The sequence below is a fragment of the Theropithecus gelada genome, chromosome 3, assembly GCF_003255815.1.
Source record: "Theropithecus gelada isolate Dixy chromosome 3, Tgel_1.0, whole genome shotgun sequence".
Taxonomy (NCBI): Eukaryota; Metazoa; Chordata; class Mammalia; order Primates; family Cercopithecidae; genus Theropithecus; species Theropithecus gelada.
The window spans coordinates 164,098,191-164,114,291 of NC_037670.1; the positions used below are offsets into that span (position 1 = coordinate 164,098,191).

A 16,101-nucleotide genomic window follows, 5' to 3' on the forward strand; every position below is an offset into this window, starting at 1 on the left:
AACATATTGCAAGATGTCCAAAGACAGGTCTACACCCCATGTTCAGACGCAAGAATTCGGAGCATTCATTTTGGGGCCTGAGCATCTTAGGTGAACCGGAAGGCTCATATCATCTCAGTGAAGTATCCTGTGGGTGGTTAGTGTAAAAGGAGAGAATCTGGTCATTCTTGGGGCAGAGGGTGCTAAATATTAATGAGCCATGCATGGAAACGACCAGGCCCTTGATTGAATTCTGTTGGATCAATTCTATTACAAATCCCAGGGCGATGAAATCAAAGTCAAAGAGGAAATGCCTGAGGCTGAAGCCCAGCAAGAGAGAATGCTGATTAATTGTTGATTAAGAGAGAAATGTGCCTCTAGAGGTCTCAGCCTCTCAAGAAGGTCAAAGGAAAACCGGAAACCTGGGGACAGGAGATTCTGGTGCACACTGCAGGTGGAAGGGGGCCTTCCTGACCCCAAAACCCACAGAGCCCCCTGCTCTGAGTGAAGGGTGAGCTGCCTCAGTGGGGATAGGGGCAGTGGGTGCAACTCAAAGGCCGCAAATCCAACCATGCATTAGCGCCTGGGGCCCCTCCCACCCCATCTACTGAATCAGAATTCCTTGGGTAGGTGCAGGAAATCCGGAATTGGTATTCTTAGCAAGCTTTCCAGGACTCCAGAGCCGCCTGGCCCTGGCTGAACAGACCTGCATTTGGGAATCAGGGCCTTGCGACCCAACACTATGCCCAAGCCAAACCCGGTAGACTCAAAGGTCCCCCAAAACCTGGCGGATGGAGGGATTTTTGTGGACTCAATGTAGAAAAAAAAAAAAGATAGAAAGCTGCAAACACTGGTTCTGCAGAGCCTGCTTCCCAACTTCTGCAGCCACACTGCTACTTTGTTGGGGGAAGCCCCATTCCTGTTCTGCAGCGGGTCGCTGGGCCCTGCTGTGCATGTCACCTACTTCTTCTATTCCAACTTCCTGGGCATTTTGTGGTAATGATATTTGAGGGAGAAACACTGAGCTCGAGGGATCAGCGAAGGGGTCAGGGAATGTTAGATGAAATGGGCGTGATGCAACCCTGATGCTACCGTCAGCATGGGGACAGGAGATGGGGGTTGGCTCAGAGCTTGCCAAGCTCTCAGAGGACGAGAGCCCCGAGTAAGGGAGGACGTCCTGAAGGGGACCAAGAGATTAAAGTATAACAGTAACTCCTCCTGTGGCGATGGACAAAGCGACAACGGGCTAATGCTGAAGGTCAACCTCCTAATGTGCACTTTGGAACAGTGAGGAAACATTCTATAGAGTTTTCCAGTCATGCCTTGTCCAGCTACTCTCCGTGATCCCCTGTCCTGAGAACAGCTACAGCGGCCCTGTCTGCACTAGGTGAGTTGGGGGGCGGGTTGCTTACAGCACAGATAAGCTCCAGGGCCAGACCTCTGGGATGCCCAGCCACATGGCTCTGGAAAGGCTGGTCAACCCCTCTGTGCCTCCGTTTTTAACCTGGGAAACTGGGAAAATCATGGCAGCTCCAGGTAGGGCAGTGATGAGGATTAAATGAGTTAACAGGTATAGAATGCTTAGTATCTGGCATATAAGGGCTTAAGTATTGAGTATCTGGCATTTAAGTTTTTAGCTACTGTTGGTGTCATTATTGAACTGTGTCTCCTGGTTAAAGCTGAGGCTCAAAAAATAGGTGTCTTGGCCTGGCGTGGTGGCTCACGCCTGTAATTCCAGCACTTTGGGAGGCCGAGGCGGGTGGATTGCCTGAGCTCAGGAGTTTGAGACCAGCCTGGCTAACACGGTGAAACCCCATCTCTACTAAAATACAAAAAGTTAGCCAGGCGTGGTGGTGCATGCCTGTAATCCCAGCTATTCGGGAGGCTGAGACAGCAGAATTGCTTGAACCCGGGAGGCGGAGGTTGCAGTGAGCCGAGATCGTGCCATTGCACTCCAGCCTGGGTGACAGAGCGAGACTCCTCTCCGAAAAACAAAAAACAAAAGTCTCTCCAAGCTGGGACAATCAATTCTGGTCTCCTGGAAATGGGACACTGGGAGCCTGGGAGCTGCTGGCTGTGAGTTGGGTGAAGGCAGCTTCAGAGAGCAGGCATCTGGCCCCCAGGGCTCAGGTCCCAGGGATTCTGGCTCCTGCCCTGCCTGGGACTTAGTTGTTGAACTTCCCCTTAGCCCTGCATCCTTCCAGTAAGTTGTTTGTCTTAAGCCAGTGTAGAGTTCATTCTGTTGCTTCCAAAAGAAACTTCACTAGTCCCAACCTGAGAAGGACTGAAAGGCTGAGAGCCACAGGAGGGGCTGAGTATGGCGGAGAAACAGCAGCGCATATCCTGGCCTAAGAGGGCTGAGGGAGCCCTGAACTCTCCCATGCTCTGGGCGCTGCAGCTGGGGTAGCTGCTACTGGCTCTACCTTGGCCTGTGTGCATCACTGCACCCCAGGGAGCTGAGGAAGGCTGCTTTCCTGACTTTTCCAAGCCTAGGATGGTTCTGCAGCTAAAGGTGTGTATGAGTATCGAACGCCACTGGCTGGGGAAGGGCAGGCACCAGACGAGGAATGCCCCTGCTCGCGAGGGCACAGGCAGCACTCCCGCATATGGAATGAGTTCAGTCTGCAGCTTCGAGGTTTGCACAAACATATATTTAAGGAACTTAAATGATACAAGACAAATGCTATCCTTTGCAAATCTTTAAACTTAAAAATGTGTGCTGCATAGAGCTTTAAACAATATTTAAAGGATAGCTGAGCTGAAAAGCGTGCAGCTCTCTCTAAGGAATCCTGGCTCCTGGCGCGAATGACTTCGGGTGCCTCCCAGGGCCCTTTGGTTACTGCTAGAGAATGTTGCTCCTTGGCAAGGTTTCCACCAAAATATTTGCCTGGGGGGAAAAAGATGGTTTTTGGAGAGAGATGTCCTTGTAGCCTTGTGGAAGGGACAGCTTCATTTTCTTTTCCTCACAGAGGTGCCTAATTTTGGGAGGGCTCCAGCCTGTTCTCTGTCCCCAGGTCACCAGACCCTAGCAGTAAGTACGGTCTGGCCCCTGTCAACCAGAATGCTCGCCCTGTCACGTGGCTGCTGTGGCTCCATTTTTCCCGCAGGTAAGGTCTCCTCCTTCCGAGAGCGCAGTGTGAGCTGCGTGCTGCTTGTGTCTTTCTTGTGGAGCAGCCAGGACACCGTGGGCACCACAACCCCCTGCCCCCAGGCCCACAGGAACGCTGGCTCTGACGTCAAAGCTGCTTGGGGGCTGCATCGTCACGATGGTACTGTTGGGGACAGACCAGGACTTGAAAACGGAGATGTTTTAGCAGGGTGCTGAGAAGCCGTGTTTCACAAGCATTTCTTCAGAGGAAAGGTAGCTGGGGTAACTCCAAAGTCAGGGAAAAAGAACTTCCGATACAAATGTCGGAAACGGTGATGCTGCCTTGGGTTGGGAAGTGGACGGCAGGGAGCACGAGCCTGCAGCTGTCACCATCTCCCCTTCAGGCAGAGCCTCTCAGCAAAAGGGGCCCCATCCCAGGCAATGCCATGAGCTCTTGGGAGAGCGTCCCAGGGCGCTGACCCTCACCGTGCAGGCTGGCCTGAGGCACTGGGCTGGAAAAGTCCTAATGACCCCATCCTGCCTCCACTCTTCACCCGCAGTGGCAGCCCCTGAATGGGGCCTGTGCCCACTGGGCCTTACACGTGAGGTCCTCCTGAGAAGTAACAGCTGCTCACATCTAGACAAAAGCTTCTTGGCGTTTCCTTTCCTTCCCTTTTCCGTTGCGCCATCATGCAGGTGCAGGCTGGCTTGGGTGTGGTTCGTGGCGGAATTAGCGGGATGTGCAGATTTCTTCTGGTTTAGTCCCCACATTATTCCACTGTGAGCATGAGCAAGGGAAATGCTAAATAGATGCTACAAAATCTACGGTGAGCCGCTGAGTTTATTCAGAAGGTTATGTTCTCAGCCTTTATTCCAGGGCCCAATTTTCAGGACGAGCCTTTGCGGGACAGGAGGAGTCCTCTGAAGAGAGCAGCGCGTGAGCAGAGAAACACGCATGGCTTGGTCTCGCTGCCCGGCAGCTGATTCCAAGGAGGGGCTGGGAGGGGCTGATTTCACCCTTCCCTAGCAAGACTCGGAGGAGGTTCTTCCTACACAAGAAGCCCACCTGACCACCAGGGCTTCCTGGAAGGGAGTGGTGCTAGATGTCAGCCAGAAACTCCCCAGACCAGGTATTCTTCCAGGCTCGGGCATAAAGAACCAGGAGGCTTTTATTTTCTATTAATCAACCTAGTTGGAAGCAGAGCCATTGTAAAGGCGGAGAGGTATTGATGACAGAATTAAAGAAGGAAAACGCTGCTTATACAATGTGCTGTTAAGCAGAAGCCTCCCCTGGCTACTTCAATAACATCCTCGGTGAGGATCGCCTGTAGTCACTGGCTGGACACTTTCTATTGTACTAGCTCCCATACAGCAACATTTCTAGCAGCAGAAAAACAGGAAAACCGCTCTCCAGGGAGATGTTCCTGTCCTGTCCTGGCCCCAAATTACCTGGCACCAGGCTATCACACTCCACCAATACTTCGCTGGCCTGGGTTTTCAAGGGTGGCACGATGATGGTTCGGGGGTTCCCCGTGCAGTGATTCTCCAGGCTCCCCTTGGTGTCAAAGGTGTTGGTGTTGTTGTGCCCGGTGCGCTGCTGCACAGAGTAGGGGCTGGTGTTGCTGGAGGAGTCGGAGTAGGGGGAGTCGTGGACCGTGACACAGCTGATGACGTTTTTTCTTTGCTTGGAGACAGTGCTGAAAATGCAAAGGGAGAAGTCAGAGGTGGGAGGCGGCCATGAGGTGAGACACCCAACTAGCATTTCATGCCCTGGGGCAGGGGAGGGAGGCAGAGGGGAGAGGGCAGGAACAGGGCTTTTGCTCGCCCTAACCCCCCTGGGGAGGCTGGGCATGCAAATGTCCCCTGTGTAGCCGGCAGCAGGGGGACATGTGAAGACATGGAGAAGGGGCTGGTGCTGGACCCACAGGTGCTTCTGGAAACTAGGGAGTGCGATGCTTCAGGGCTGGCCTGGGCTCTTCCTGTGCAGCAGAGCTCAGCAGAGCGGCAGGGGAGACACCTGCAGCCCAGAGCTGTGTACAACCCCCATGGGCCCACCAGAATGGAACATCTGAGCAAGGAGAGAACCAGCAAGAACCCAGCAACCTGGGGACCAGGGTTAGGAGTCAACCTTGCTGGGAGAAGAATGTCATAAGTTTAGGTTTGGTGCCTGCGGCCTGGCAAAGCTTATGCAGGAGGGCACAGAATGTCCAAGGAATGGGATGCAGTGTGAGGCTCTGAGGAGGCTGCACCCACACAGCACGGTGCAGACGTGCCGTGGAGAATGCAGAGCTGGAGTTGACACCCTCTGCCTCTCCTTGCTCTGAGTGTGCTCTGTGGGCTGTGTGCAGGCCACTAGGACCTCTGCATTCCCCTTTTCAGGAGCCAGGCCCACCTGTGGCTTTTCCACTGCCTGGGCCAAGGATCGGGGGAGATGGTACTGCACTGGGGCCTGGTGGGAAGGCCCCTGCCACGTTGATGCTGTGTGAAAGCCACTCTGACGCCCTGGCCTTCATCTTACATGTGGAACTTCATACAATAGGGAGGCACTGGCTTTGGATGGCTCTTGGCCAGCATGTTTGTTCAGAGATGTTTAAGTTAGTGTGGTTGCTTTGGGAACTACTTCTGTCTGTCTTCAAACTCAGTGAGAGGCTGCTGGCATGATGGATGTGAAATTTATTGTTTATTGTGTGCTTATATAAGGCTTTAAAGATGAGTGTGCATCTATTTTTATATATTGATCATTTATTTTTAAGAAATGAAAATTGCCTAGGCAAGCTGGTCAGTTTCCAGCTAATTGGATGAGAGAAGCCGCTGGTATTTATAGAGCCTCAGAGTCACAGGCACCTCCGGGTATATTGCTTGAGGCCACACAGCCAGGTCAGGCTCTTCCCATGATGGATCTCCATCACCCTAGGGGCAGCAGGGAAGTGGGCAAGTTCCAGAGCCCACAGCAGCCAGGCAGGAGGGACAGAAGAACAGAGCCCTGCTGCTGAGCTACAGAAGGCTGAGGGAGCTGTGAGATGCAGTCCCCAGGAGGCGCTGGCCCTGCTCCCCAAAGCCCAGTGCTCCTGACATCTAGATTGGATAATTCTTCCAGTGGCTGGACACTGTCCTCTCTGGTTCAGGGTGCCTAACCGTGTTTGTGGGTGAGAACATGAACCTTGCAGTCAGCTATCTAACGTCAACATGTGCTGGTGACAGGGCGGTGGGCAGCTATTTAACCTCTCAGTGATTCAGCGGCCTCATCAGTAAAAGGTAGGTAACAATTGGACCTATATCATAGGCTTGTTTTGATAACTAAGTGAGAAAGCACATGTGCTTTAAACGATACACAACACATGATAAGTATTCCATAATGGCTGCTATGATTCTTCTTCTTACAAGTTGTGTTACCTTATTTAACATGTGAAAACAGGTTTGCAAAAAACTTATCTAGGCAAAGAGAATTCTATCAGGGTGAGGACTTGCTGGAAAAGTTTCCTTTTTTCTAGCCTGTGAATAAACCAGAAGATTGAAATGAAAGAAAATTAAAACTCATGATATCTTGGAGATCTATGCGGGGTACTACAGGGAATAGCTGCTATACAAAGAAATATGTGTCTCTGCCCTCGAGGAGATTAAAATCTCAGTGGAGGACTGTATAAAAACATGACAAGTTAAATAGTAAAAGCTTTAAAATAACCAGTTAGAAAGAATAATGGATGTCACAAAGCCTCCGTGATTAACTGTCAGATGAATCGTACAGATGATAATTGTTAAGAACCAAAAGAAGGTGAGGAATGAATTGGTTGCATATATTTACAGCTCTTCACGTTAACTTAAAGTAGATAAATTTTAATTAATACAGACCCACACCTCCCAGTTACGACAGTTTAAATGTGAAATGTCCATATGCTTGTTCCTCAAAAAGCTAAACACAGAGTTACCATATAGCAATTCCATTCCTAAGTACGTACTTAAAGGATTGGAAACAGGTACTCAGATACAGGTAAGCCAATGTTCACTGCAGCACTATTCAAAATACCAAGAGGTGGAAATGACCCAAATGTCCATCGACTGGTGACTGGATAGAAAATGTGGTGTATCCATACAGTGGAATACTATTCAGTCATAAAAATGAATGAACGCTGGGAGGGGTGGATCATGCCTGTAATCTCAGTGCTTTGGGAGGCTGAGGTGGGAGGACTGCTTGAGGCCAGGAGTTCAAGACCAGCCTGGGCAACACAGTAAGAACCCATCTCTACAAACAATTAAAAAAATAAGCGAGGTATGGTGGTGTGTGCCTGTAGTCCCAGCTGTTTGGGAGGCTGAGGTGGGAGCCCAGGAGTTTGAGGCTGCGGGGAGCTATGATCACACCACTGCACTCCAGCCTGGGTGACAGAGTGAGACTCTGTCTCCAAAAAAAAAAAAAAGAGAAAAAAAAAAGTTCTGATACATGCTGCAATATGGATGAATCTTGAAAACATTAAATGAAATAAACCAGACACAAAAGGACAAATAGTTTGTTTGAGTCTACATATATGAAATATCTAGAATAGGCAAATTCATACAGACAGAAAATACATTAGAGGTTACCAGAGGTTGGGGGCTAGGGGAGAGGAGAGTGGGAAATTATCGATTAATGGTATAGTTTTTGGTTGGGGCAATGGAAAAGTTCTGAAAATAGATAATGGTGATGACTATACAGCATTATGAGTATAATTAATGTCACTGAATTTACACTTAAAAATGGTTGAAATGTCAAATTTGTTATATATATTTTATAATTAAAAATTAATAGCCTAAAACCACTGAATTGTGCACATTCAATGGGTGAACTGTATAGTACGGTACATGAATTACATCTCCATCAAAAACAAAGTCCAGGCTGGGTGAGGTGGCTCATGCCTGTAATCCCAGCACTTTGGGAGGCTGAGGCGGGTGGATCCCCTGAGGTCACAAGTTCGAGATCAGCCTGACCAACATGGTGAAACTCTGTCTCTACTAAAAATACCAAAAATTAGCCGGATGTGGTGGCAGGTGCCTGTAATCCCAGCTACTCAGAGGCTGAGGCAGGAGAATCACTTGACCCAGGAGGCAGAGGTTGCAGTGAGTCAAGACTGTGCCATTGTACTCCAGCCTGGGCGACAGAGCAAGACTCCGTCTCACAGAAAAAAAAAAAAAAAAAAAAAAAAAGCAAAAGAGATTGAGAGTCTTGGGCACTTTGCAGCTGTGCATCAGGGCTCAGCAGAGACACCTAGAGAGTGGGAGGACACTGACATCCAGTACAAGAATTACAAAGTGGGAGCTAGGTGCGGTAGCTCACCCCTGTAATCCCAGCACTTTGGGAGGCCAAGGTGGGAGGATTGCTTGAAGCCAGAAATTTGAGACCTGCCTGGGCAACACAGTGAGATCCCATCTCTACAAAAATAAAAACATTAGCTAGGCATGGTGGTGTGCGCCTATAAGTCCTAGCTGCTCAGGAGGCTGAGGCAGGAAGATAGCTTGAGCCCTGGAGTTTGAGGCTGCAGTGAGCTGTGGTCATGTCACTGTACTCCAGTGTGGGTGACAAAGAGACCTCCACTCTAAAAAAAAAAATTAAAAATAAATAAAAATAATTAGGTACGGTGTCTCACACCTGTAATTAGCACTTTGGGAAGTCAAGGCAGGCAGATCATTTGAGGTCAGGAGTTTGAGACCAGCCTGGCCAACATGGTGAAACTTTGTCTCTACTAAAAATAAAAAATCTGCTGGGCATGGTGGCTCACACCTGTAATCCCAGAACTTTGGGAGGCCAAGGTGGGCGGATCACTTGAGGTCAGGAGTTCGAGACTAGCCTGGCCAACATGGCAAAACCCCGTTTCTACTAAAAATACAAAAATTAACCAGGCGTGGCAGTGTGCACCTGTAATCCCAGCTACTAGGGAGGCTGAGACAGGAGAATTGCTTGAACATGGGAGGTGGAGGTTGCAGTGAGCGGAGATCGCACCACCACACTCCAGCCTGGGCGACAGGGAGACTCTGCCCACCACGCTCCGCCCCCGCAAAAAAAAAAAAAAAAAAAAAAATCCTGGGTGTGGTGGCACATGCCTGTAATCCCAGCTTCTTGGGAGGTTGAGGTGGGAGATTGCTTGAACCTGGGAGGTGAGGTTGTAGTGAGCTGAGATCGTACCACTATACTCCAGCCTGGGTGACATAGCCAGACTCCGTCTTAAAAAGAAAAAAAAGATTGCTGTCTACCAATAACAACAAAAAACAGTATCTCAACATATTTTATAAATATAAATTAAGTAAAAAAAAAAAAAAAAAAAAAAAAGAATTAGGAAGTGGGACTCCAGGAGGTCTCTGAGCTAGGAGGTAGGGAGGAGGGATCTGAGAGCAGGGAGACGCGGGAGGCTGAGGACAAGGAGGGAGCAGGAAGGAAGGAGAGCTGCCTTAACAAGACAAGGGCAGTGAAACCTGCAGCTGTCTTCTGGGATGAGTGGTGGGGAGCAATGGGAAACAACTGGTGTGCTGCAGTCTCTTGTGTAATAAGGGAACTCCTCCCACCCGGCACTGTTTCAAAGTGCTCGAGGGCCAGGGGAAGAGCTGGGAGCCATGACTGGGAGCAGCTGCTGGTTCCTGAGGGGAGGTGAGGAGGAGATGGTGCTGCCCTGCCCTTCACTCTCAGTTTCAGGCACAGCTACTCCTGAATGATGAACATGCCTCTGGTCATTTCACGAAACGCAGACATGTTCTGTTGCAGGTGCACATTCTGTGGGCAGAGGACCCCAGGTGAGGATGGAGGCTGACTCTCAAATGTGTCCTGGGAGCTGGTGCTGCAGTCCTAGCTCTGATGTTCCTTTACTGGTGTGGCTCTGGACAGTGTCCTGGATAACCTGTAACATCCATCCAGCTCCAACCTGCTCCGAAACTCATTGAGAGAGATTACTCATGGCATTAAAGGAGCCATTGTGAGGATCTCTGAAAGATTCCTAGAGACATTTTAAAATAGGAATGGTCTAGCCCTAATCTGGGGAGGAAAGAGATCCTTTTAGTAGATATACTTTACATATAGACCCAGATCTGGCCAGTTCTTGCTGATCATATCTTCCTTAGGATCTGAGTAGTTTAGAAAATGAGCAATTTTTTTTTTAAAAAACAAAAAGACAAAAACACACACTAATTTTGGCAAAACTGTAATCTGTCCTCGAGTAAAATTCCAATTGGGCATATTTGGAGCTCTTCACTCAAATGTGGAAATTGTGGAGAAGCTTCAGCTTAACGTGAAAAAGAATTTTCTAACTAGAACTATCTCAAGACACAATAGCCACTTCATGAGTCACTGAGCTTCTTGTCACTGAAGAATGGCCTTCTGGCATGAGTCTTGTGAGAGCGGACAGCTTGGCCTGGGTGACCTGTGAGAACTGAGGGCCATCTACTTGATGGAAACCCAACAGGTAGTGAGCCTCCCACCAAAGAGACTGAAGAATCTGCATGTCACCATCTAGTTATCTATAAGGAGTGTGGGATAAAACCTTTATAAACCCTTCCCGGGTCCCATCCCTTTGTTGTAGCTGGGGAGCCCCTAGCTTAATGAGTAAATATGTACGGCACGGCTTGATGCTGATTTGCCTACCTTTTTGGATTTACAAGTGGCACATTTATTCGCAGAAGGTGAATTCATTTGCTAGCTGTTTTTCATCTCTTCCATTGTGAGAAAGCTCTGCGCTCTACCTGAACACACTATGCAGATTAGAGAACTAATGGGAAGCTCTGAAATGAGTCACTTTAGAAATGAGCACACATTTGAGATGACTACTGCAGATTCTTTAGGCTCGTATCTATCGATACTACTGGGATTCATTCCATGATTGCATCTAATTATTATTGACAGCTTATCAATTCCATTATGACTTGGTTAATGCAAGTGAGAGAGAGAGCGATAGGAGCAGAATGAGAAATATTTGCTGAAATGGGCTTGAAAGAACATCACTTCTGAATAAAGAACAAAGCTGTCAGAGTTCACAATTGCATTATGTTGTCATGGCAATAGATAATTTTCATCATTTTAAAATGATGAAAATAAATAAGAAGCTAAAAAGTAAAGCAATCCCTAAAGGAGAAAACACTGGGAGAAGATCAGCTATAACCTGTGACCCCTTCCCTGTAGGGTCTTATCTGGAATGTGTCTCTGATTTCTATTTGCTAATCTGAGTCAATTTCATCCTTCAAGACCAGGGTCAAAACTCATCTCCTCCAATAACTTCTTTCACCCTTCTGATTTCATAGTCAATGCTATATGTTCTATTACTATGATGCTGATTATTAAGTACAGGTAACATTTATTGCATGCATACTAACCTACGGCTTAAAGTGCGTTATATGTGTTATCTCCTTTAATCATCATGGAAAGATGATGTGGTAAAGAATATGACTACTTTTGGCTGGGCACAGTGGCTCACGCTGGTAATTCCAGTGTGCCTCCAGACCACAGTGTTCCTTCCTGATACCTGCTGACTTAGAGTCATCAGAGAGAAAAAAAATCTTCATTTTAATATGGCACATACATTCCATTCAAAGGATTATTATTATTTTTAGAGGCAGGGTCTCACTCTGCCATCCAGACTGTAGTATTGTGTTGTGAGCGGAGCTCACTGCAGCCTCGAACTCCTGGGTGGAAGCAATCCTCCCATCTCAGCTTCCCCAGTAGCTGGGACTACAGGCACGTGCCACTGCTGGTACCACTTCCCAAGTAGCTGGGACTACAGGCACGTGCCACTGCTGGTACCACTTCCCAAGTAGCTGGGACTACAGGCACGTGCCACTGTGCCTGGGGAATTAAAAATTTCTTTTTGTAGAGACAGGGTCTTGCTATGTTGCCCAGGTTGGTCTCAAACTCCTGGCCTCAAGTGATCCTCCCACCTTGGCCTCCCAATGTGCTGGGATTCCAGGTGTGAGCCACCATGCCTGGCTCCTCCTTTCAAATTGTATTATCTGCATATTTATGTCTATGTCTATGTCTACACGTGTGTATATAAACACACATATATCACCACTAAGATCATTTTTTATATGACTACTTTCTAGTGAAATCAGAAACAGGGTCACGGAAGGAGCCAGGAGTAGTCACCTCGTCCTTGTCCCATCAGATGCAGCGGAAGGAAGTGTTTGCTCTCCTTCCATGTTCTTCTGAAGCCCAGTCTCTCTTCCCAACTGGCCTGGGTGATTAGGACTCATCTCTCCAAATCACCTTCAATCTATCCACTGAGCACCACTCTGCCCTATGGTATCCAACCCTCTTCTCCCACCCCTCTTCCTCCCTCTTCCCTGTGGAAAGCCAGGAGCAAACCAGGAAGCTGTGGCACATCAGTGACAGCTTTGTAATGTGACAGCAGCTGGGGACAGTAGGGTGGAGTGTCTCTTCTTCAAAATACACCCCTAAACCATTCCACTCAACCCACTGGAGTGTCTTAAATGGAGCCCTGTAAAGAGGGTGTGGCGAAGTCAGCTGGACAAAAGATCCTTCCATCATCTCTCCAGGTGAGTCACATGACTGAAGTAGCTTTCAACTGGGGATGTATTGTACTCAAAATGGAGAGACACCAAAGTTCCTTCAAATGGCACTGTGTGTTTGGGTTCCTTTGTTCCTTCACTCAAGCTTGATTCCCACGTCCCCACGAGCACAGCAGGAGATTGGCTGTAAGTAGCTTCTCAACCAACGGCAGGATGGAGCAAGCTACATGGTTATAGGTAGCAATGGAGGCTAATCCCACTTTGGGTTTTTTGCCCATGCAATAATAAATGAGTGTGTGTGGGTTTTGCTCCCTCTGTTAAGTGGATGTTAATTTTTCAGGCCAAAGTAATTTGAGCAGCAGTTTATCAGTTTTCTAACCTTGCTTTATCTATAATAATTTCTCTAGACTTTCAACTTAGTATAAAGAAGGAAAACATTTCAGGTCAAATTTTTTTTATATATAAACATGTTAAGAGTGACCTAAGTAACTGTTTCTACATCTAAAATACTGAGTGATATTTATGAATCATTTTTCTTAAAGTTTTCATTTTTGGTAACAGTGGCTGAAACAGTGGCTGCTTACACAGGCACAGTGAAGTGCAGCCTGCAGGAGGGTCTTGATGACCGAAGCAAAACAACCCACCCACCAGAAACATCCAGGTAACTCAATGAGTGAATACATGAGTGAATAATGGAGCTGGACAAAATCATTTCTAGCTGATCAGTTGACACAAGCCACTTTGGTTTACACACTTAAAAAATTACTCTTGGCCAGGCATGGTGGTTCACACCTGTAATCCCAATACTTTGGGAGGCCAAGGCAGGAGAATTGCTTGAGCCTAGGAGTTCAAGACCAGACTGGGCAACATAGTGAGACACTGTCTCCAGTTCTTACTAAAAAAAAAAAAAAAAAAAAAAAAAAAATTACCGTAATGACTAAAGGTTGTATGCTACAGCCTTTACAAGACCATTTCAGTACAGGCTAAGGTTAGCAGGGGGTTCTGGATCAGGAGACGTGTACCTATAAACCGTCCAAGAGAGTCCAGGAGAGAAAAGACGGCTTGTTCAGTATGTGTAGATAATTAAATGCTTTTCTAATCAAAATTGTCTATAAATATTTAAAAGAAGACCAGTTCTACTACTTAATCCTAGGGGACCCAGAACAATATCTGTTTGTCTCATCTTTTGGCCAATTCTCTAGCCATGACCAGAGTCCCCTAGTCCACAGTAATTCACTGAAAAGGAGTCCCTGGCTCTTCCCTGACCTTCCTACTTTTAAAAGAGCTGACTCTGCCCTTCTCAGTGCCATGGCTCCAGCACCCTGACAAACGCCCAGCACCAAGAGGGGGCTCAGTGGACAACACTCTAGACTCCCTGTGGCCCTGGCATGGTGCCCTGCACACAGTGGGTGCCACCACGGCATGGTGGTAGTCACGGGAGGGAGCAGGATGGAATTTGTATTTGTTGAATGAATGACTGAAATCAGTTATTTTTTGCCGGTTATTAAGTTTGCCATTTCTTCAAGAGCATGGCACCTGAGTCCCAACTCTGCTATTTAGAACCTTTATCAATTTGGGTGAGTCACCTACCTTTCTGAGCCTCAGTGTCTTCATCTATCAAATAAGAATAGGAATACCAGCCTCGCGTGCCCCATCAAATGATGGAGGAGCTAGTGCGGGTGCAACATCCGGTGTATGTTTGCTGTGATTCTCCTGTCTTTAGCTCAGCGTCTCCCAGCATCTGCCTGCAACATGCCCTGGAGTTCTCACGAGTGGAGCTGCTAGCCAGCCATCTGCTGTGCAACTAACAGTGCCACACACGTGGGGTCAGGAATAATGATTTTGCCTCGGTGGCTCAAGCCTGTAATCCCAGCACTTTGGGAGGCCGAGACGGGCGGATCACGAGGTCAGGAGATCGAGACCATCCTGGCTAACACGATGAAACCCCATCTCTACTAAAAGATACAAAAAACTAGCCGGGCGTGGTGGTGGGCGCCTGTAGTCCCAGCTACTCCGGAGGCTGAGGCAGGAGAATGGCGTGAACCCGGGAGGCGGAGCTTGCAGTGAGCTGAGATCCGGCCATTGCACTCCAGCCTGGGCGACAGAGCGAGACTCCGTCTCAAAAAAAAAGAAATAAAAATAAAAATAAAAATTCTAGGCTGTATCGTCTAGTCCTAGAGGTTTAGTGACACCCTCAATCTGGTCTAAAAGCCCCTTTGGTGGTGGAGGCACTGCCATCCCTCTGAAGGTCATCGGCTGCCTGACTCTGGCTGCCAAGCTGAGGCTGAGCCATGTTAGGGGAATTAACCAGTATTTCAGGCAAAGTTACAGGACTGGCACTGGGGTAAGTAGCAAATAGAAAACGAGGCTGGGAACACAGAAGGTGGGAATCAACATGCCCACGGCACAGGAGAAATCAGGCTTGCGAACGAGGATGATCAACATGTAGGAGGGAAGGTCTCTGTTGCTCCAGCTGGGACACAGAAGGGCTGGGGAAGCTCTTCAGCTGGAGAGGGACCAGGTGACCCCTCCATGTGGCTGCACTTGGGGGTGCATCCTTGTTTTCCCAGGACTGATGCTTCCCCTTGAGCCCCTCAGTATCTCCTGACAAAGCTGACCACCCCCATCTAAGGGGAGATCCCTCCCCAACCCCCTTTCCATCCTGAAGCCCCTTTTGGATAAGCTCCTGCACAGGGCTCTTGATCCTGTTCGCCTGCCTCAGAGGCTCTGCCCCATCAATCCCCTCACTTGAATTTGCAACCCCACCTCCTCTACGGTGTGGACCTGCAAGACCTTTAGCCTTCAAAGCCCCCTCCCCTGCTATTCCCTTAAGCTTTTTCCCTTTGAGTCCCCCATGGTACTTTGCTCATTTTTATGGGACTGATACTCTGTTTTGTGTTATAATGATTTGTATGTGTTTCGTCTTGCTTATTACCCTGCAAACCTCATGAGGACACAGACTGTCTACCTTATTTATGTAACACCTGCAGTTCCCAGCATAATATCTTACACTAGTGGGGCCAATAAATACCGACTGTGTTAAATTTTATGATAATTCTGACTTCTAAGAACAAGTAATCATATTTCCCCACATTTTTTTTTCTCATTCCAAAATGTAGTCACAATAATGTGATCACAATTACACAGTGGTTTCTCTATAAATAAAACAGCTACTGGTTTCTGTTTTATCCTACTCAGACTCAAATACACTTTCCTACCTTCTTGAGTGTGAAGACATTTTCTAAGGCAATAGCCATTGGATCTCTCTAGAAAACATTATTCTGGGAGCTCCCAGTCACAACTGCGGACAGCTGAAGCCTTTTGGATGACTCCCTAGCCTCAGTCTGCAGCTTCCCTATTCAGCCTGATGTGTCCGGCACATTTTCATGACCCTGGCAGGCTGGCAGTCCCTGCCACTCTTCACTGCAGGATGCTGTGGGACTCAGTGGCCACTGCTACTGTCTGTGGCTGTCCCTCACCTGTGCACCTGGCTCCCACTCCTAGGTTTCTTTGAGTTGTTCTCATGAAGGTCCTCATCTGCTGCCCAGCCTCTTGGTTCT

The 16,101-nt window shown here is 48.1% G+C and overlaps 1 protein-coding gene across 2 annotated transcripts in view; it reads right to left on the reverse strand.

The window, feature by feature from the left end:
• Window positions 1-16,101, reverse strand: part of HIPK2 (homeodomain interacting protein kinase 2) — a 217,843-nt gene that overhangs the window by 17,601 nt on the left and 184,141 nt on the right. For both annotated transcript variants that reach the window (XM_025378478.1, XM_025378477.1), the window contains exon 13: window positions 4,517-4,764. In XM_025378478.1, the coding sequence (XP_025234263.1) occupies window positions 4,517-4,764 (248 nt within the window). The remainder of the gene's footprint in view (window positions 1-4,516; window positions 4,765-16,101) is intronic.